Genomic DNA, 22,892 nt, shown 5'->3' with positions numbered 1-22,892 from the left:
GTTAAAAATTGCTTATCTTTGAATGTCTGATAGGATGAAACATATATTGGCGATTGGTGATGAACGGATAACAGTTTTTTTACCCACTGTCACGATATAATATCTCAGTTACTATCCTCTCTTATATTAGCAGTCAGTGTATTGAACAATTCAGTTTGCTGTGTATTTTATTTAGTGAAGCGTTAAAAAAGTCATTTGTATAAGTACGTTTAATTTTTAATTCAACAAACACTGTACTTAGTATTATATTTGCTAGAATTTTTAGAAGTAATTATCCATGTCGTTGTTAAAATGTTGTGTAAAATATGTTATGAATTGTTAATATATTCTGTTAATTAAATAAATTTCAGTGCTCAGAATTGCAAACGGAAACAACACATGACTGAAAGTTTTTATATATTGTAAGATTTAAGTGACAGTCAGTGGATAATGTGGTTAGAATTATATAAGAATTGTATAATTATATGTTGATAGAAAAGTAAATGAATAATTAATTAAATAAAATAACGAAGAAAACATTTCATTTAACTAGAAAAAGAAAGTTTCTACAACGGTGGGTCATTGGTGTCAAAGCTTATATGCAGAATGGTAAGAACCTTGTACTTTACGTAATCTTTTTATTAAAGGAAATATGTTTCTTGAGAATCAAAAGAAGCAAAATACGAAGAAACGTTTGATAGATTTACGATTTCCTTAGAAATAAATTTTTTATTGGCATTTTACCAAATCTAATGATATACATACGTCCGTTCTAGATGGTAAAAGTAAGCTGAGATAAATTATTCACGATAAATTAATCGCGTAATTATTTCACTATCGACATACGTCCATATTTATATGGTATGCAAAATACTAAAATATTGACAATAATTGAAGATATATAAAGTGGCTTACTGCTGAAGGTTCAGGGTCGCCCACATATAATTGCTTCTCGTTAAAAATCTATAAACACGAGGTCACATTAATTGATTATACTTTTTAAGATTTTTAACGTATTCAAGGCTCTAAAGAAATCTATTCAGAATGCATTGATGTTTTCATTAATTATAGTTTAATGCATATGCGATATTCGGCAGGAATAACGCAAACGACTATATCCATTTTACACATTTATTTGATATAAAATTTTAAAAAATAATGTACACAATATTGGTTCACAAATTACAACACACAATCAGATTTTCATCACTCAAAAAGCATTACAATGGTATATAAGAATAAAGATGTTTGATCCGTAAATATAATCTCAGCATATATTTATATGTGTGTGTAAGCTATTCTGACTATTAACACTATTCAGTTCTCAAGCTCAGTTGTACTTTACACGTCGCATAATCGTCTGCCTCACTTGTTATATCACAGTAATTCTGAATCAGAATAAACACTCAGTGAAAGAAAAGTACAATGTGGAATCACCTTGGTAGATGGATTTGCACATGTTACAAGAAGTCTGGTTATAAGCACTTATGTCTTTTGGTGAGTGTGAAAGAACATCTGATCGATAGGGGCGACATTCAAACTGAGAAAACGAAAGTCAAGGAGAAATTCATTATACGGTTGAATATATATATACATTCATTCTGATTGTTTAATCATTCATTCGTACTTTATGTTATCTGGTCATCTCGTACATTCTCTGCTTTATTTTTACACTTTGCGAACGACATATCTTTTGTTTAGCGTTCGACTAACTGCAGCTCAAGAGAAATTCATAGCATCAGCCATCATATCATTATACTCTTTCGTGTAAATCAGTTTGCTACCAGTTGCTGGAGCAGCCGATGGTGGTCTACCACCATAGACTATTTCTTCCAACTTTTTCCCTAGAGCTAATGCTATCCTGTCCCTCACGTACGTATACCCACCTTGGTTTTTATGTTCTTCTTGGAACCACATTATCTAAATATACAAAACACGTGACCAGATCCTTACAAAGAAGAATTAGATTGGTTTACCTTAGAATTCGGATACTTTGCTACTTCTTCCGCGAGAAGATGATACGGGAATGGACATAATTGTTCGAGACGAATGATAACTATTTTATCCTCCAATTGTTTCTCCTCACGTTCCTTGACTAAATCGTAAAACACTTTTCCACTACAAATCAACACCTTTTGTATGTTACCTGGCTTGACAAGAGGATCCGAAAGGATAGGTCTAAATGATGTGCCAGGTTCCATTTCGGAGAAAGACGATAGAGCCATTGGATGACGTAGTAAGGATTTAGGCGTCATAATACACTGCATGAATAGATAAATGGTTATGCCAAGTTTTACGTAAATAATAGAAATAATAGATGTAGTTAGAGTAAAATCTGCCTAACCAGTGGTTTTCTGAAAGGCATGTGAATCTGACGACGAAGAGCATGGAAAAGGTTTGCGGGTGTCGTTAAATTACAGATGATCCAATTTATTTCAAATAATTGCCGTGTCATAATTTGCTCCACGGTCTCTCCTTGGGGTGCACCCGGTTCCGTACCCGGAAGATAAATATAATCGTCGTCGCAAAGCTCGAGATATCGCTCGAGCCTCGCAGACGAATGTTCAGGTCCCTGACCTTCCATTCCGTGCGGCAAAAGTAAAACTAATCCTACTTGTCTACCCCATTTCGATTGGCCAGAGCATAAAAGAGTGTCTATAGTAACCTAAATATAATTAATTTTGCCTAATTTTAAATTATAATCTTTTAATAACAGAGATTGTATCAAATTAAAAAGCGATAATATATGATAATGATAACGTTCTTTTCAAAAACATATATATTGATCTTTCACAACAAAATCAAAGGGTATCTTTTGTATATATGATGTATCATTACGATTACCTGACACGTATTTGCGAAATCACCAAACTGGCCTTCCCACATCGTCAAAGTGTTATGATTGTAAGCCGAGTAACCTAACTCGAATCCTATACTCATAATCATGCAATTCATCAGTTGCTTATCGTAACTGCTTTTTTAAAAGATATTGCCTGTTTACAAGACTCACCGCAAACACCATATTCCGACAACGAAGAGTTAGAAACCGTGTATAATGCTTGTCCTGGAAACACATCGTGCAGAATATTTTTGAACGTTTTATCTTTATTTTGATCGTGAATAATATGAATGCGGTGAGAAAAGGTGCCTCGCTCGACATCCTCGCCGGACAACCGCACGTGGTGACCTTCTTTCAGCAGACTGAGAAACGCTAAGCATTCGCCCATCGCCCAATCTGCTTGCCGAGCTTCCATTAACTGCGCTCTTTTGTCCATTACCCTCAGCACCTACGTTAAAACGGTAAATCGTTTCGGCATAGCTGTCTCAGCCAAACGTTTTCGAAGAATACTTTGATAGGATATCAGTATGTTCTTAGTATCGAGGAAAACAACTGAAATGTCTAATATGTCGAAACACGGAAACATACAAAAAATAAACCATACCTTAATGTTTATTCATTTAATCACCGTATACCTGACTATGAGAATCGATATCTTTGGGAGGAGTTGATATTGCTTTACAAATTGTCTTCATGGTTTCCATGTCGATGCCGGTGGATGGTATCTTATTGTTGGGACTTTGATTAGCAAAGAAGTCAGACCACGGTATATCGTGCCAGTCGCTCAAGTGCAACGAGTCTATCGTTTTCGCCTTTTCAAACTCTGCTTCGCAGTAGTCAAAATATTTTTCAGTTTCCTAGACAAATTGAAAAATAGTAAGAGATAGAACGGACGACTAAAAACTTATCAATATATGGAATAGTAATCAGATCTGTATGCACTTCTTTTGCAATCGCTTCGGTAATAACTCCTTCTCTGAGCAACTTTTCCGTATAAATGGTAAGTACATTCGGATGCGTCTTTATACGTTTATACATTAATGGTTGCGTAAGCATCGGCTCGTCTAATTCGTTGTGTCCGAATCTTCGATATCCCACGATGTCCAGAACAACGTCGTTGTGGAACATTGTCCTGTATCATTAATTTCCAAGTGACAGAAAAATGATTCCTATACTGATATAAAAATAGAACATATAAGTACCTATACTCTGCAGCAACTTTGCTACAATAAGCTACTAAATCAGGATCGTCAGCATGCATGTGAAATATAGGGGCATTTACAACACGTGCTACATCCGTGCAATGAACGCTGGACCGGGAATATCTTGGATCAGTGGTGAAACCGATCTACGTTTGATCGATATCGTTAAAACAATTGATCATTTATTAGGTTCGATTGTAGTAACAAATGGATATCATTACCTGATTGTTAATTACAAGATGAAGGACGCCACCAGTCGTATAATTTGGCAGATTAGTTAAATGCATCGTTTCATAAACGACACCTTGCCCCGAAAAGGCGGCATCTCCATGAACCAAAATAGCCATAGACTTCTTACCGACTGGAATAAACAAACTTTTAATCATAAATTTCTTGATCAGCAGTCAACATAGATGCATACGTACATTTAGCATCGTCCTTTTCCACTTGTTCGGCTCGAACTCGACCGACCACGACAGGATCGATTGCTTCCAAATGAGACGGATTAGCCATCATAGAAATAAGAATCTTCTTCTTGGATCTGCAAATAATTTCAGTTGAATTATTTATAATTTCGTAAATTGCGTCACTATATAATAAAGTGATTTTTTACCTTTCTAAAATTCTTTCCGCGTGTGTTCCCAAGTGATATTTTACGTCACCAGAACCGAAACCTTCCAAAGGAATCGGATGAAACTGAGTAAGAAGTTGATGCAACGGTTTGAAACAAACATTGATCAAGGTGTTTAACCGTCCTCGATGAGCCATTCCTATCACAGCACTTTCTACTCCTGTAAACATGTTACATCTTTCGGCCGATGCAAATGAAAATAGCTTTTTCAATAATTCATTAATTTTATTACCATTTTCTGCTGATGTTTCTAAGCACTGTATCATCGATGGTATGAAAGCTTCGGAACCCTCCAAACCGAATCTTTTTTCAGTGGGGAATTTTCGCGCCAAAAAGCCTTCGAACGTTACTGCTCTCATAATGTTTACCCAAATGAATTTTCTATGATCAGCTGGTAATTCCCAAGCTCCAGGTACTTCAAACTTCTGTCTCAACCAATCTAACTGGAAAGGTTTAGTGAAGTAATTCTTCATATAATACTCGATGTAATTTCTAAGTTTCAAACACCTTTCAATCACTACTTTTCTTTTATTTAACAATCCAATTACTTATTTTTTTTTTTTTTTGTTCTTCCTTATTCTCTTTAAGGGACAATACTTACTACAACAAGGTCGTGAATGTAGGTGTACTCGAGACCTAAATGACCACAATAAACTTGGTTCAATCTCATTAGTATTTCGCGCAAAGGAAGATTTCGTTTAGGACCACCAATCACGGTGAATGGAGCAAGAGGAAATTCTCTGTCCATATCAGCCTCGGTCATTCCTTTCAAATGTTCTCGCACCACGATCGCAGGTGGTAAATTAGAAGTGCCTTGAAGCTTATACGATTCTGGATTTTGTATGCCCAGTGGATCGGTATCAGCTATTAAATGACCACGTGCCTTAAACCAATAAAGACAAACTTGACGATCTATTGACGAGTGGATTTACTAAGGTGAATTTAACTTTAGGTCTCGTTTGATGAGTGATACCTGATAAGCACGAATCGTGGCATTAATATCAAGAGCTCCATTTATAAATTGTTCACCTTGCATGTCACCGTTGGATTTCGATTCTGCATTCTTTCCAGAACTTGATGCTATTCGGTAACAAGATGACGATATATTTTGTTTTAAATATAGTACAGTGCAAAAGTCATCGGTCACCTACTAAATGAAAATATTTTGTACTTACGTACATGTTTAATTCAAGAATGATTGGTAGCTCGCTAAAAGAATATTCAATGATTTGAAATAATTAACGTTTTATGTAATTCTATTTTATCCTGTCGCAGAAAAAAATCTCTCGTGATTCTTGTCAAACAATTTTTGAATAAACTCGCATCCTACTATTTACCATTACATATGTCTTTACATATCTCGAACAATTTATTTATATTCTTTGCCTTGCTCTTCTCTCCATACTGGCTCTAAATCATCTCATATGTGTTTTGTAACATTTAATTTACTAGCAGAAACGACAAACAAGTAGTATGGTTAAATGAAATATCTAAAGATTTGTTTCTATGTAACTCCGTGTAGAAATATTTCCTGAAAGTATGACGGATTACCATTGCTAGACCGCTATCGCAGATGACCCAAGACTTGTATACTGTACATGTATAGCTTTTTTAAAAAACCATATCGTAATACTACATACAATGAAACTTCGTTTGTATATAATCTTAATAGGCAACAAGTAATTTATATAAACGGAATATTGTAATCTATCATAAACATACTATTAAACTCTAAGGAAAAGACCACCTGATAATGCAGAATTTGACGGTTTCGTATTAGAAGATAATTCAACTCGAGTGGACGCAGGTGTTGTCAAGTTAGAAGCTGATGAATACCCCGATGAGGTGGAGAATTTCGGTGAGCTGGAAGCTATTGACTCCGGTAGATTATCAGCATAAGTTAATCTAAAATAGGAATCCCACGAAGTGCTGACGGACTTCGGATCTTTCCTCCACAACTGGTACATGTGATCCAAGTACTGACTGTTATTCATGTTCAAGACGTAGTCGTACCTATTGTTCTTACGACCGCCTTTCTGGTCATCATGGTGGAAACGCACTTTGGACTGTTGCGGCTCGAACGGCACGAATAGGCAACGTTTGAATATCCGATGTTGGTCATTGCTGGACTTGAACAAGCGATTCACACATGAGACGAAAAGTCGAAAGCTATTATAAGATTGTGATTTCGTGTACATGTCCCCATTTGATGGTATTCGCGACCAAGATGCTGAAAATTTTGTACAAACACTTTCGAAATTTCAAATTTAATCGTCAAACGTATCGCATTTGAACCCGGGATCATAACATCGTGACACCTGACTGTTTGGAAGGTTGTTCTGTCGACTAACTTCGGCTAATATTCTTTAAATTCTTGTACGAAATTGCTCACTTCTCAAAGTTCAAATTTAGTACTTTGCTTTTTACAATAAATTAAAAGAGGATAATTTAAAAGAAAGAATCATTCGTGTTTGAATTTACAGAATATATATATATGCCTGTAGCTGGATGCATGTACATTCACACGTTCCTCAAAGAAAGACTTTAAATCGTAATAAATAAATTTGCCTAAATTTTTCAAACAAACAGTGAAAAACAGTGAAACTAGATCGATTGATAAAACTGCAACTTCTCTCGCCGTTCTCGCCATACGTTTTTGATATGGCACCAAGCTTCTTATCGATACTTTCTCGCAGAAATGTTTGAGATAGAAATCAGTAATTCGGCATTACAGGATAAAGTGAGATGAAATGACGCAACATGTCACGCAACCCTTAGATGATTTGATTAACCTGCCCTATATAGACGTGCAACTTGACATAACATCTTTCGGTAAAAGAATATTGCACTTTATTCGCAGAAGATGGTTCAAGTCGAAGAAATTATTACGCGTGCCAGTTTTCCTAAGAACCCAATATTCCTTTTCCCACGCGGTCCTTTTTGTGAAAGCAAGTGCACCAAATGTTTATTGACAATCTAAGTTATGAATCTATTGCTTTCGGCTTTCTAATTAATTAAAATGCTTTTGTATACGTAGGGCAACGCGATATCGTTGTACGCAGATCATAGGGTTATAACTATTAGCCCGAGTAACGATCCAAAGGAAACAATTTTTCCGAGTAATCACATAGTCTCTAAAAAGGTAGGTATTACAATTAGCAAACAAAAATATCGATCCAGTGCGTAATTTATTTTTGTATCACTTCATTTACAGTACACAATATGGAACTTTCTACCAAAGAATCTCTTTGAGCAGTTCAGACGGATTGCAAATTTTTATTTTCTCATGATGACAATAATATCTGTGATGATAATATCTCCGATTTCTCCGTTAACCAGCATTCTACCGCTGAGTTTCGTCGTATTTGTAACCGCGTGTAAGCAAGGCTACGAAGATTATAACCGTTACATGGCAGACAAACGAATAAACCGAACATTCATCACAGTGATCCGTAATAAATGTGTACAGGTTGGTGCAATTGTATTGGCATATCTGAAAAAATTGGTTCGATATGGTGGCATGATAGAAGAGCGACGTGTATAAACAATTACTAATTCTTAGATATCTGCAGAAACAAATCCTAAAAGTTTTTTCCTTTTTTTTTTTATTTAGTTGTTTACATTCACAATTTGTCCGATTTGGACATTTGGTAGAATTTTTTGGCTGTTTGATTATCATATAGGTGGTTACCCTCAGCGGTGGTTACCATCTTTGTGAAATCCTAAAAGTGTCCACTGTTAGGATAGGAACGTCACTATTATTCGATTTATATTATTTATATTATCTAACAAAACGTTTTATAGCTTGTATTAGAGATCAGAAGCGAAATTAAAGGAAAAAGATGTTTGACTTGCTAAATAATTAATTACTAATATCTTATTTCAAACCGGTTCCCTGAAAAATTTACTTTTCTTTCCGTAGAGAATTTACGTCACTCTTGTAACAAATTTCTTGTAAAGATCTTTTTATCTGTCACCAATCGAAAGTTAAACTTCAAAGTACAGAAATTACACTTTGTACAACAAAGAGTGTTGTAACAACCACGACCGATAAGATATCAAAAATACGATAACAATAGAAATCGAGAAAGGACGGATGTTAAGTCTGTTTGTAAACATTCTCATACCTTCTACGATAAACCAATATGATATAATAATTTACAACATCGAAAGTAAAGTAGTAATATAAAAATCAAGTGGAGAGGAAAATTTAAAAAGACTTTTCTTTATTTTACATTTCTAGAACGTACCTTGTGAAGAAATAGTAGTTGGAGATTTAGTGAAAGTGTATCGCGAGCAAGATGTTCCTTGCGATCTTTTGCTTCTTTTTAGCACGGATAATACGGAACGCTGCTATATCACCACATCGAATCTCGATGGTGAAACCAATCTAAAAGCAAGTAATTCTTTCTTAATCGAATTAACACGTTGAATGCCACGTCGGTTTCGCAAGGTTTGGCCGTGCCGCCATGATGAAGTTTTTATTATGCGATACATACAATATAATGTTGAAATATCACCTACAGGAGGTATCGTACGGTGTATAATCATCATTAATGAATTTATCTCACTGAGGTCACCGGTAACTTCCATGGCGCTGTGGTGTAATTTCGCTCGATTCACTTATTTTTCGCGATTATCAATTATCTCATATTGTTTCTTCGCGTTGGATAAACGTATGGATAAACCATAATCCACAAACGGACCGTCACAAGATTTAGCATTTGTTACTTTACTGTGTAACAGCACTCGACGACAGACCTTCCAACGGTTTTTATCCTGGGACGTGCTACACAAAAGCTCCGTTCTTCGGACAAGATAATTGCTAAATGTCGAAAGATCTTCGAAAAGTCGGCATACCTTCAACTAGCCTAAGTACCCGCTATAAGTCTTCCGATTTCTCTAATTAAGGTCCTTCAAACTGAACAAATATCTCTTAATCTTAGCTTTCCTTGATCTATTATCTATTACGAAGAAATACGGGAAATCCTTTCTCGGGTTTTTCTCAGATACGATGCTAGCAACTTTCTCTCGAGGGCGGTTAGCATCCTTCCTCAACCACCAACCTAGTAGATTAACCAATTAACAGCGACGTCCATTTTCCTCACTTTCCTAGCGAAAACTTTGAGAATTGTTAATACTTGAAACATTTTGAAATGAGAATTGTTAACAAATATACTGTTTAAACCCTTGGCCTATAACCACAAGCGAGACTCGTGGTAAAGAATTTGTGCCATAAGCGAAAACCACGAATCTAAAAACACTATTAAAACACGTCTTAAAAGCACTATTTGTCCTCAAACGTTGTTTATTATTTCACAATTCCTTTTGTAGCCCCTAAATATACATGTCATAAGAAGTATACATCTTGCGCCAATTCGGGCATACGGCTGAACAGATGAATGGCACGGTACGCGACCGAACTTCTTGCTTACTATGGCACGCGCGATCAGCAAATAGCGTGTAGGCCAAGGGGTTAAATATATCCGAGTGTTTCTTCAGCACCTATCACGTTCTATACACCTCAACTGTTAAGGCTCTTAATTGCCATCAAACATCTTTCAAGTCGAAACGTTCCTTAGGGTTATTGTTCACTCAGGTAAAAGTGGGATTTCCCATGTTCGACAGCCACTGGATAATAGATCTATATTTCATGTATAAATAAAACTGTTTTTATATGTTTTATACCGCATTAATTTCGTCACACCATTTTGGTAACGATGGTAATAATACAAAATTTATAACTATTGGCATTTGTTCAAATTATGTACTTCTACTAATCTTGGTGCGCCGGTCACCGATGACCCCTGCGGCATTCAACGTGTTAAGGAACAGATTTCATAATAAAAAACGTTGAAATAGCAGTGTCGATGATATTTATCGAACTATTATTTGTTTAGGCTGTGATGATCCCAAAAATACTCACGAAAATGACCATGCAACAAATAGCATCTATGGAAGCCACTGTTACTTGCCAGCATCCTTCGTCCGATCTCTATGCTTTTCATGGCAAACTGGAAATAAATAATGGGAACAATGAAATAGCCAATGGACATCTAACGATTAATAATTTATTGCTTCGTGGGTCCAGATTAAAAGACACAGATTATATTATCGGTTGTGCGATTTACACAGGTCACGATACAAAACTGTCCCTCAATTCCAAGATAAAGAGCAACAAATTCTCCACAGCTGAAAAGTAAGCGCATTGAAAAATGCAAAATGCTCATAGAATGTGAAAACTGATATAGTTCAGTGAAATGAAAAGTATCTATAAATAGTGAACGTTTCTTTATAGATCCATCAACAAACACATCATCTCGTTTATCGTCTTACTTCTGGTCGAGGTACTAGAATCTTGTGTAATGAAAGTCATAACAGAGGCGAATGCGAAGTGGAAATCGTACCTTGGTACTATCCAGTCCATTACTTTCGGTTCATTGGCTACAGATTTTCTGAGCTTCACCATTCTATACAATTACATTGTGCCGATATCATTGTACGTTACAATAGGTAAAAACCATGTTTTTTTTTATCCTTTCTTCGTCCTAAAAATATTTTTGCCGTACGATACCAAATTATCATCGTTCAGAATTGCAATTCTATCGATTAAATCTTGCCACAATTAATCTCAATTTAATCGCGATGCAAATAGGAACATTTCTAACAAGTTCCAATCAATTGTTTTCGTTACAGAATTACAAAAATTCCTCGGTTCGTTTTTCTTCAGCTGGGATCTCGATATGTATGACGAAGTCACGAACCAACCGGCATTGGCCAACACGTCGGATCTAAACGAGGAGCTTGGACAAGTCGAATATTTGTTCGCGGACAAGACCGGTACACTCACGGAAAATCTGATGGTGTTCAGGCGAGCCTCGATCAATGGAAAAGTTTATATCGAAAAAGATTGCGATGGTAATTTATATTTATTACCTCCGAACGGCGACGAAAATCAAGCAATCCGATTAAAAACTTGGGAGGTAATGTCGCATTTACAATGGAATAAAGTCTTCCTTTAAGTCCATGTTTAATATAGTTTTTAATTAAATTCTAGCCAGATATTTGGCATTTTATGATAAGCCTTTCTCTGTGCCACTCGGTTCAAATTTCACCTCCGAGTCAGACGCCCGGTGTTATCGCTAGACGCACGGAATATCGCGCCAGCTTTAAACAAAAAAAGATCCTGCAGGTGAACAGTTCCTTGCTAATGGATCCGAATTTGCCGGAGTATCAGGTAAAAATATTTGTCTCGTAGGTGAACATAAATCAACATTGTCATATGTTTTTGTTTCTTTGCGAAATGTTGAAAAATTCTTTCGTTTCATATGACACGTCGACACGTCGTGTTAACGTAATTCATAACGAACGAAAGACAAAGCTGTACGAAAACATCGATATTTTATGCGAAGCTAATTTGACTATCGGTCGAACATTTAAAAATATCTGATCACTATGCGGTAGGCAGCATCAGCAGACGAAAAAGCTTTGGTCGAGGCCAGTGCCAGATGCGGGGTGGTCTTCCAAAAATGCACCAACGACGTGATAGAGTTGAAAATTTATAAGAATATCTTAACCTACGAAAAGCTCGAAGTTTTAGAATTTACTTCCGGTTAGTATTCGAAGATCTATAGAATCGTCAATGGAATCGCAGGTTTTTTAAATCGCTAATTCTTTGTCAATAGAACGCAAAAGGATGTCGGTTATAGTGAAAGACACTGCTGGAGATTTCTGGTTATATTGCAAAGGGGCCGACTCCGCTATGTTACCACTGATTGTCTCAGGCAAAATCAACGAAGCTATCACACACGTGGCCGATTTTTCAATGGTTAGTCGATTCTTGCACTAAATTCGTGCACTTTCATTACTGTGAATTCGATCGTTACTTCCTACTTCCTATATGTATCGTTAACAAATTTTTTAGAGAGGTCTTCGAACCCTAGTTGTTGGCTATAAGAAAATGAGCCAGATCGAATACGATCGACTATTACAGAGAGTGGAACAAGCTAGACAAATAATTGGAATGGAACGAGCGGTATACATGCAGCGAGCTTATGATCAGATGGAAAGCGGGCTCACTCTGTTAGGTGTGACCGCTGTTGAGGATCGTCTTCAAGAAGATGTGCCGGAAACATTGGAGTGCTTGCAAGTAGCCGGTATTAAAGTTCGTAGGATTAATACCAAGAACAAGAAGAAAAAAAGAAGACAGACTCTGTCGAGATCACACGATTTCTTTTTTATTTAGGTGTGGGTGTTGACTGGCGACAAAGCAGAAACTGCGGAAAATATAGCGTTTCTTTGTGGTCAATTCAAGAGTGGTACCGAAGTACTAAGAATGCTAGAAGTAACCATAGGGCAAACTTGTCTAGTTAAACTTACGAATTTTGAGTAGGTACAATTTAATTATTTTTCATACGATCATTCCAACTTTAATTCATACTGTTATTCTATTTGGTTTCATACGATTCCAGGCGAAGAATTATCCTCGAACCTTACAGACAGTACGGATTGCTAGTTGATGGCTGCAGTATTGCAACTGCACTAAGGGACCATGCGGCACAATTCAGATCAGTTGCAATGGCCTGCGATGCAGTTGTTTGTTGCAGGCTAACTCCATTGCAGAAAAGCCAAGTAAGTTTATCGTAAGAGAAGAAAAATGCATTTTATATAATGTTTTTTGATTTTTAATGTTTATAAGATTTTCTTAAATCTGTGCAGATTGTAAGCCTGGTTAAAAAAGCAAAGAATAAACCGCACACCGCGGCCGTTGGCGACGGAGGAAACGATGTCTCGATGATACAAGAAGCCCATGTCGGAATCGGAATAATGGGCAAAGAAGGTCGACAAGCGACTATGTGCTCCGATTTCGCGATAGCGAAATTTAAATTTTTAAAAAAAGTTCTACTGGTACACGGACATTGGTACTATGTAAGAGTCAGCACTTTGACGCAGTATTTTTTTTATAAGAATTTTATCTTCATTACACCGCAAGTGTTGTACAACACATATTGCGGCTTTTCTGCACAGGTAAAACAATTTTGAAACAGATGTTCACTTACAATTATATGCAAATGATTTCATTTTACGATCTACGTATTTTCAGGCATTTTACGATGCATTATTCTTAATGCTTTTCAATGTCTTATTTACATCATTGCCGATATTGGCGTACGGATTGTTCGAACAGAACTTCACTGCCGATAAACTATTATGCCAACCATATTTGTACAAATTACATCGGCACAATTATTTATTAACTAAATGGCAATTTTTTGTATGGAGCGCTCTAGGTAAAGTAGATAATTCATTAACAATGATCAAACTTCAGAAGATTTCACGATCTAAACCTAATATATTCTTCCAGCTTTATGGCATACCCTTGTCATATATTATATGTCACATGTGTACATATCCATCAATCCTGTTATACTGCATAATAATACATCAATAGATCAGTGGACATTTAGTACATTTGTTTTTCATTTAGTTACATTAGTGGCCAATGTGCAGGTATACCAAATATAATATTTTTATTTCATAGGAAAATACGTTACACGAAGTTCTCTATGATTTCCAATTTTTAGATACTATTGCGTAGTTGCTATTGGACACTACCCCTCGTACTATCAGTAACATTATCAGAACTAACATTCCTTGTATTTGCGATTCTTTATTCATTCGTGCACGTGTAAGTAAGAATATTACAAACTTCGCAATTGTGAAACCTATAATTTTGTCCCATTTCTCTGAGATATCTTTTACATTTATTTCGCAGACGATATGACGGCGATATGCTGAAAGTTTTCCCGACGTTATTATCGTCGATAACATTCTGGTTCTTAACCATCGTCATTGTTATGATTTGTCTAATCCCCGACTGCTTAGTCATTATATACAACAACTATAGACCAGTTCGTATAATGAGAAGAAATGAAGAAACGCGGCAGTATACTAACAATAGTACCAATGATAATACCAATGATAACACGGAAAACGTACTGTTACAAGCATATATATATATTATAACATACATTCGAATAAGTCAATATTCCAAACTAACGATGATGAACCAATGAAATATATTTTTAGACGCAACGCTTTTTCAACACGATCCCATGGAAATTCAACTTTATATTGCGAAAAGCTAAATAAACTGGAACCAGATTGGAGCACTCCGATACTAATCAAATTAATAAATTGTTTCTCGTATCATAAGGAACGTAAGTCATTCATTAATTTATTAATTTATCATTCGTTCATCGGATAGAATTCATAAATGTATTTATCATTAAACTCCAAAGTCATTTGTAACGTACTAGTAAAATTATGTTACGCGTTACTATTGTATTGCATTGTTTATCATTAAACTCTAAAGCCAGTTGTAACGTACTAGTAAAATTATGTTACGCGTACATATCTATAATTGCTTGATTAAAACAATGGAACATTGTTGCAACTCGGATAAAAGTAGTAACTAGTAGTAACTAGTAAGATTCATTCATGACACGTGCATTTTTACATAAACATTGTATTCATATAAATATTATAATCGCAGTATAGTAACGATACAGTTACTAGTATAGATAAGTCTGTTAATAAATGTAAACCGTATTTTAATGAACGTATAGTATGATTATGTACGGTTTGGAGTGACTCAGGAGTCGCGTTCTTAAACAATTTATAATTTACGTATTTATATACTGATTCCAAGGTAATTCTTTGATCACTTCGAACAATATAATTTAGTGAATACAATGCACATGTTGTTGCAGAATTCACAGCATACTATAAGGAAGATAATTCTATATAATGAGTCTCTGCAATTATCGATTGTAAATTAATATAGAATACAACTATAGGATAAAAATACGTACTTTTGTACTTTATGACTGAAATACGAACGTTTTTATTTCTTAAGCGACCGAATTTTATAATAAAAATTTGATAAATATATGTATATATTTTTTTTACTAATCCACAAACTATTTATTGCAAATAAATACTAATTTCATACCGAAAAAATAGATAAGTTTAATTCATACCATAGACAAGTATACAGCATAAACCTCGCATCTTATGGGACTTTGTCCCCTATCTTCTGAAATACCGATCGTGTAAAAAATCAGAGTATTTCTTGTGCCTTCTACGATTTACAGTCATGGGTGCTGGAATTATATTTAACTCAACAAATAAAATTGGTAAAGTAAGTTGAAACATCGAAATGTTTCAATCATGAATATTTTAAACATGATATTATTTACATGTATTATAAATAGTGTTGATAGTTACAGAATTTTTTAATAAATTAAACAAAGCTAAAAACAAATTTAACTTCCAATACACGCATCAGATACAAAAGTATTAAATATATGTGTACATATTTGATTTGGAAGTTCTAATTTTGTCAAACTTTTTTATTGGGAACGATACATATTTAATAAAGATTCATAATTAATACTCATTTAGACATTTTTCTGTACCAAATGAAATATTGCGCATGTACTTACTTCAGATAAATGGTGACAAGTTATAAAAAATATTTTAATTTAGTCACTTAGTAAGTTGAAGTTTAGTTTATATTCTTTACCTTTAATACTTTCACCAAAGGATGGCGTTAAATACAAAATCCTAACTTCTCGATCGTAGCGTTTTATGGTGGTCGATTTGTAAAATACTATTCCCGACATTAAATAGTTACCTCTTCCATTGAAGTTTCAGACCTATGTATATGATCGTGGTTCAGACACTAAAAGTCTTACCCCCACCACTATTATATGGAATCGATAATATAGCATGCGATGCGAAAATGGTATGAGGGGTCAGATGATCCCCAAAACATGGGGCACGAAAAACATTGATTGTCTATTCTGTACTTCGTCAATGCTATGCCTTTGGCAGTATTTCTACTTCTACCATCTTTTTACTTCTATTGACTTTACCAATTTTGGTAGTTGGATCCAAGATAATCCCTAAATTCACTACTCTAAATTGTAGAAGGCAAAGCAACCTTCTGATTTTTTACACGATCGGTATTTCAGAACATGCGACGAAAAGTTTCATAAGCTCTAGGTTTATTCTGTACCTCGTCGATGATGCAAGGTCTATTCTATATCATAGAGAAAGATAGAGTACATAAGCCGTATGTTACCGTGTAAATATTGTAATAGGAACGCTGCACAGAGTCCTCTTTTAGTCCTTGCCAAATCAGGCATGTACACTGACGTGACTCGTTGATATATTTATGATATATTTATTATACAAATATGTAATATGCGTGCGTTATTAGAAAAAGACATAAGTAGCTTTCTCTTTCTATTCCTATGTCACTTTTTCAGCTTACTTACACACTCTATCTTTATATCTCTATGATCCGATGTGTTCGTCTGTGCTGTAAATTTCAAATATCATGTTGCGCTTTTTGTAATTAATTACAAACATTACCGAGGGATGGAGGCACTGGTAGTAAGGACCCTGGACATTGGAGGGGAGAAAGAATGTTCATGCTTTTGATGCAATGTCGTGTTAGTGAGTGGTATATTTCGCTTTCCTTGTTGTTTGGGATTTATATAGAAAGTGATTTACTTGACCTGTTGGATAGATTTTAAAAGTTACAGAAATCATTGAAAATAACTTTATTAATTTTATTTTCGAATTCCTATATAAATTCTATACAGATGGTAATTGTTTTATCTGCATATTATAGTAGTGGATATATTTTAAAATCCCCTATGTTCACCTTACTATTATTATGTGTTCTATCATATTGTTGTTAATCAATATGCAATATAATAATATTATTGGAACAACATTTGTTATTCCTATTTATTTTGTACTAAACTAAAAACTATAGGAATAAGTAGACAAAGACATTTTTATCTATTAATTTAACAATTAAAAGATTATTAAAGTACTTTGATCGAACATAAAACAAAACATTGGTAAATATTTTTCATTAAGCTTATTTCACAAAGCTTATTTCTATGTTTGTCCCTTATTCTATTTCTTAAAGTTTCTTAAGAATTCTAACTTATCTACTGAATATATATATTTCTTGTATATTTCTTCAATATTACATATATTGAACTTGAAGAACTTTCCTTTTAAATATATAAATAATCTTTTATATCTAGAGAAGAACAATTATGTTGTTTTCAACATTGTGTTTAGGTAAACATATATTCAACTAAATGCATGCAATAAAATGACATCAAAATGACATCGGTAGAGGCGCAGAAAGATCTTACAGGTTCCTCGTATCTACAAAATTCAATTACAAATGAATCACAAGAAGAAAATTCACAATCAGCAAATGTCCAAAAAGGACATAATCTAATTGATAACATTAACAAGGAAACAAATAAAGTTGCCATTGCAGATACAAAGGACGACATTAAAGATGCACAGGATATTACAAATTCTGATCAAAAGGAAAGTAAAAATGAGGAAGTGATCATTTTAGAAAACATTAAGAAAGAAGTAAAATGTAATATAAATAAAATAGAACGTAGGCAGAATACAGGGAAGTTGGATACAATTTCTTCTGTTTCTGACAATGACTTTAAGTCAAGTAAAAATGAAAATGTAAAAGAAACTGTGTTTAAAAGTGGAAATAATTTAAAAAGGACACGACGAAATGTTAGGTAAGCATAGACAATGTTTATTTTTACTGTTCAACATTTTTCATTTTATTTTATTTTACTTACAAATGTGAGTCTGTGTAAGGACATAGTGCTAGGTATTAGGATTCTAAATATTTCGCCAAAATTAATATTTCACAAAATAAAATAAACTAGAAACTAAATTTATTCTTTCAGTATACAAGAGACGGATGTTTCCTTAGATGAAAATAATTTGAGAAATAAGCGAAAAAGGAGAAATACAAATGATAAATTTTGTTGGCGATGTCACAAGGAATCTGTAGAAGCACATTGCAGTGCTTGCCCTAGATCATGGCATCGAAAATGTATAGGAATGCAACAGTCGATTATTCAAAATTGGATATGTGGGGAATGTGCAGCTATTTTACAGGCAGAGAATGCAGAAACACGTTCTACAGCTATGGCACAACTATCTGTTGACCAATTATGTTTATTACTGAAACATGTAGTCGACAGAATGAGAGAATATCCTGGTGTATGTATTAATTTTCTATTTATATTAAATTATTTTTGTATTATTCTAGTAAAATTGAATTCAAGTATTTTGGTCATAGTCAGAACCATTTTGGAAACCAGTGGAACTTTCTGAGGCTCCAAATTATTTAGATTATGTGGTAAAGCCAATGGATCTGAGCCTTTTAGAATCGAATGTTCGGGCTAAATTATATGGTAGTACAGACGCATTCATGGCTGATGCCAAGTGGATACAACACAATTGTATTGTATTCAACACATGTATGTGTGTAAACATAAATTAATATTATATTAGAATTAAGTACGTTAGAAAAATTATACTTAAATGGGTTTTATTTAAATTAAATTATACAGGTGGTGGTGTATACACAGATACATCTAAATTAACGAATGCCGCGAAACAGATTATTAAATTGGCACGTCAGGAAGTATCAGAAATTGAAGCATGCCCTGATTGTTATGCTCATGGCAGAAACTTACCAAGACCACAACCAGCATGGTTTATTGAACCCTGTCGTCGTCCTCATCCACTTGTGTGGGCGAAGTTGAAAGGCTTTCCATTTTGGCCTGCTAAAGCTATGCCTCGAATCAATTCTCAAGGTTTCATTGATGTACGATTTTTTGGGGAACACGATCGAGCATGGGTTCCTCCGCGAGATTTGTATCTATATTCCGAAAACCCACCTGCTCCATTACCGAGGAAGAGAAAATTAGATATGGTAGAGTGTGTTAGGGAAATTACTCGTCACTGTCGCAAGCTAGAACTTGTGTTTGGCCAATTTACATTTGCGCCTCCCAAAGTGCAATATAATCCGCATGATCCAATGCAAATAAAATTACTGTTACCAAATTATGATCCTCTTCATTCTAATAACTGTACATCACCGCAACTCTTGCTTCCCAAAAAGACGCCGCTTCTTAAAAAACGGGTTCATGTAAAAAATAATTTGCAAACAAACTCGGAAAAAGCAGACAATTCCGATACTGAAAATAAAATATCAAATGAATTTAACGTAACTAACAAAGGAAGCAAAATTGAAAATAAATCATTTAAAGCAGAACAAGAATCTGATAACTTTCACAAAACCGAAACGGTTACGATTACAACTAATAATTTAAATGAACCAAGAGAAAGAAAAAGGAAAGTGAATATGCAATCAGAGAAGAATATGTCAGCAAAGTTCAAAGTGGTGATGAAAGAAGATATAAATACGCCAAGTACAAGTAAAACTAATACAAATAGTGCAAATGATGAAAAATGTATCAGTAATCCAATAAAATATGACACGAAAGCACCAAATTCTACAATATTGAAACAAGATATTAATCCAGAAAATGCAACAAACAATAATGCAAAATCCTTGGAGAATTCATTACAACAAGAGATAAAATCCCCGAAAAAGCATATAGCAAAAGACATTCACATATCCAAAAAACGAATTCCCTTTAAAGTGAACGTTATTAAAAGAAATGTCGGCCAAAATGTAAATTTACAGAAGAATAATTTTAGAAACCATGAAAACAAAGAAAAAGTATACAAGCCAAAGACTAGAATAGTCGATAAAATGAACGCTGAGAAAGCTTTAAAATTTATTACAACGGAACAAAATCAAAATATGGTAGAATCGACAATTTTGATTAAACGTCAGAATGATTCAATGACGTTGAAAGAAGGCTCTAAAAGTGATAATAATAGTAATTTAACAACATCGTCCATTTCAGTACAAACTAATAAAACATCACTTGATGTTGATATTAATGGCGATATTGACATTAATAGAAAAAATACTACAGATCAACCTGTCGGGTTACTTTTCGTTGCAAATGATGATAAATCTAATATCGCGAAAAAGTGTACTGAGGAAACTACCGAGAATGAAAAAAAGAGCAATATTTCGGCTCACGTACAACAAATTTTCAGAGATTCGTTGAGAATAAAAGATCAACAAGTAAAGGAAAATAGAGCTAGAAAATCATTTCCTAATAAACCTCGTAATTACCCGCAACATATTTCTCGTTCATCGATAAATACATTATCCAGTCCGATCGAGTCTACTGTTCATACGTCTACTCATCAGGCTGAAAATTGTGTCGAGTACCAAATGTTGCCCCCAGAAGCAGGTCCTATTAGTGCCCGTTTATATCATGATGCTCAAGATTTAGCCACAAAAATGGCTAAATTAATGGAAGAGGCATATAAGGAAGCAGCGTATGAGAATCAAAATTGTGAAAATCGTAATATGTCCGAAAATCATCAAGCGTCAGTTCATTTTTTAAGATTACAGATAGAACGAATGAGGTGGCAACACCAACAACAATTAACAGAATTAAAACACAACACTGGTATGTCTTTGCAGGTCGCTTCGTGCGTCATTTTATTTTACATGTTATTATATCTGTTTACGAAGGTTACATATACATTTCGCAAATATTTTTTTATTACAGACAGAATATTAAGAGAAATGAAGGCAAGCCTAGAAGCTGAACGATTACGTGCTGTCGAGGAAACTCGTAGAGAAGCCGAAGAGGGGATGTTACGTTGTATCGAAGAAATCAAACGTAAACAATGGTGTGCAATGTGTGGCAGAGAAGCATTATTTTACTGCTGTTGGAATACTGCATACTGTGATTATCCTTGCCAACAATCACATTGGTCAGTGCATATGAGAACATGCGCTCAACAACCTTCGTTCACTACTATTATTACTAGTTCTACTGCAAATTCAAATCAGCAACAGGTGATGCCCAGACTTATAATAAATGCACAGCATGTGGCATCAAACATGTGGAGGGCCTAGAGCATACTTTAGTGTAAGTCTCTGTAATTGAAGCCAGAAGTTTCGTAAATTATAAATACTTGTTCTCTAAGTGTTTATTCGATCATTCGCGGAGAGACGCGATCGCGAGAAAGCACGTCAAAGGGAGTCGTAAATTCCCGTTACGATTAGATAATCGAAGCCACGAACTGATCGATCCCCTTATTTCTGTTAGGATAATAGGGGTGGTTCAATTGAGTTTATACTGAATTAACACTAAGCTTTAGCAATATCATTGTATTTTTTATTATGTAGCTCATCGTAACTTGTATTTATATGTAAGTGTTATTGTTGTAAAGTTAAAACAAACTAGTACTTTATATATAAACTTTTTGTAATGTAAAAATGCAAATAACTTAAAATAAAGAATACGTATTTAAGGAGCAATGCCTGCTCCAATAATTATTCTATATAGGAATAACAATTTTGATTTTACTTTTATATTTTATATTTTAATTAAAATAGAAATTAAAATTAAGATTAATATTTCAACTGAAGATACACTATTAATATTTCAACTTACACTGAATATGTCTTTCGACCCTTCATATTTTTGTTACCACTGTTTTTCTAGATTTTCTCGATAATTCAATTATTTGATAATTAGACAATTATATGACAATTTTGAATTACTTTGTTATTCTTATCTTTATGTAATGTTCCAACAAATTTATCTATATTTTTCAGAATCATAATATCAAAATAAACAGACTTACTAATAAGACATACGAACTGCCTTATGACAAACAGCATGAGATATCGTGATTTTTATCTTTGTGTTGTTCTGAAACTGAAGGTAATGGAAATTCATCATAGCGTACGTATACTTTAATATAAATGGACACTTCTTATATAATAAAAAAAAATAAAGAAAAAAGTTGTTCAGTACAATTATATTACAGCTTAAAAGGTGAAAATTTTTAAGTGACAAAAATATTGATGAAAAAAAGTAAATCATATTTGTATTTCATTTTGCACACACGATCTATACTTGTTTTGTATAAAAAATAGAAAAATAAATGAAAATGTTATGTACAGTATTATATAAATAGCTTTTGCCCATTACATTTTTAAAAACAATGAGGAAGATGCCCATCTACCTTTATAAAAACTACATATGTATGTGTAGCCAATTTACTTATGTATATAATACCAGGTAATAGTTATTTATTTCACTCCAAAATTTTCAATAATTAAATATCGCGTTCTTCTGTACTTTTCTGTTCTCTAAGTATTCTCACAGTTTTTGTTTCATAGTCAGATTCTCCAGGGAGAGTGTTTTTATGTTTCAGA

General features: G+C 34.2%; 3 protein-coding genes and 1 long non-coding RNA gene across 10 annotated transcripts; 2 read left to right on the top strand and 2 right to left on the bottom strand.

The window, feature by feature from the left end:
• The first annotated feature begins 134 nt into the window (after positions 1–134).
• LOC117161700 (phospholipid-transporting ATPase IF) lies at positions 135–15,604 on the top strand. The gene is made up of 19 exons (XM_033343426.2): positions 135–588; positions 7,689–7,793; positions 7,866–8,120; positions 8,895–9,047; positions 10,552–10,850; positions 10,950–11,164; positions 11,348–11,634; positions 11,709–11,888; positions 12,116–12,263; positions 12,337–12,479; positions 12,576–12,815; positions 12,897–13,039; positions 13,123–13,282; positions 13,370–13,678; positions 13,755–13,941; positions 14,016–14,161; positions 14,236–14,339; positions 14,427–14,646; positions 14,741–15,604. The coding sequence occupies exons 1-19, from the start codon at positions 586–588 to the stop codon at positions 14,801–14,803; spliced, it is 3,360 nt and encodes a 1,119-aa protein (XP_033199317.1). The 5' UTR covers positions 135–585; the 3' UTR covers positions 14,804–15,604.
• LOC117161701 (2-oxoglutarate dehydrogenase, mitochondrial) lies at positions 1,122–7,042 on the bottom strand. The gene is made up of 16 exons (XM_033343428.2): positions 6,399–7,042; positions 5,625–5,731; positions 5,253–5,534; positions 4,884–5,094; positions 4,634–4,811; positions 4,446–4,561; positions 4,242–4,381; positions 4,021–4,166; positions 3,761–3,950; positions 3,454–3,675; positions 2,990–3,266; positions 2,824–2,909; positions 2,324–2,644; positions 1,956–2,240; positions 1,607–1,899; positions 1,122–1,519 (listed from the first exon to the last, which is right to left on the bottom strand). Exons 1-15 carry the CDS (start codon positions 6,847–6,849, stop codon positions 1,699–1,701), a joined length of 3,213 nt encoding a protein of 1,070 aa, XP_033199319.1. The 5' UTR covers positions 6,850–7,042; the 3' UTR covers positions 1,122–1,519; positions 1,607–1,698.
• LOC117161705 (uncharacterized) lies at positions 8,010–16,986 on the bottom strand. Of its 3 annotated transcripts, none has more exons than XR_013059287.1 (4): positions 16,800–16,986; positions 10,578–10,665; positions 8,902–9,041; positions 8,010–8,144 (listed from the first exon to the last, which is right to left on the bottom strand). It is a non-coding gene; the product is annotated as an uncharacterized LOC117161705 (long non-coding RNA). The 3 variants fall into 3 exon arrangements; XR_004465068.2 differs by lacking the exon at positions 16,800–16,986 and adding an exon at positions 16,239–16,360; XR_013059288.1 differs by lacking the exon at positions 8,010–8,144 and adding an exon at positions 8,152–8,373.
• Positions 16,987–17,136: 150 nt separating this feature from the next.
• Zmynd8 (Zinc finger MYND-type containing 8) lies at positions 17,137–22,648 on the top strand. 5 transcript variants are annotated; one of them, XR_004465070.2, is made up of 8 exons: positions 17,138–17,328; positions 17,819–18,291; positions 18,466–18,784; positions 18,864–19,044; positions 19,138–21,126; positions 21,229–21,521; positions 22,287–22,416; positions 22,502–22,648. XR_004465070.2 is itself a non-coding variant. In XM_076621830.1 (8 exons), exons 2-7 carry the CDS (start codon positions 17,864–17,866, stop codon positions 22,362–22,364), a joined length of 3,288 nt encoding a protein of 1,095 aa, XP_076477945.1. In that variant the 5' UTR covers positions 17,138–17,328; positions 17,819–17,863; the 3' UTR covers positions 22,365–22,395; positions 22,502–22,648. The 5 variants fall into 5 exon arrangements, 4 of the variants coding, with proteins under 4 accessions (XP_033199374.1, XP_076477945.1, XP_033199372.1 ...); XM_076621830.1 differs by having other exon boundaries at positions 22,287–22,395; XM_033343483.2 differs by having other exon boundaries at positions 17,137–17,328; positions 21,229–21,594; positions 22,287–22,648.
• The last annotated feature ends 244 nt before the right edge of the window (positions 22,649–22,892 follow it).

Source organism: Bombus vancouverensis, chromosome 9, assembly GCF_051014615.1.
Source record: "Bombus vancouverensis nearcticus chromosome 9, iyBomVanc1_principal, whole genome shotgun sequence".
Lineage (NCBI taxonomy): Eukaryota > Metazoa > Arthropoda > Insecta > Hymenoptera > Apidae > Bombus > Bombus vancouverensis.
This window is presented reverse-complemented; position numbering and strand designations above follow the sequence as displayed.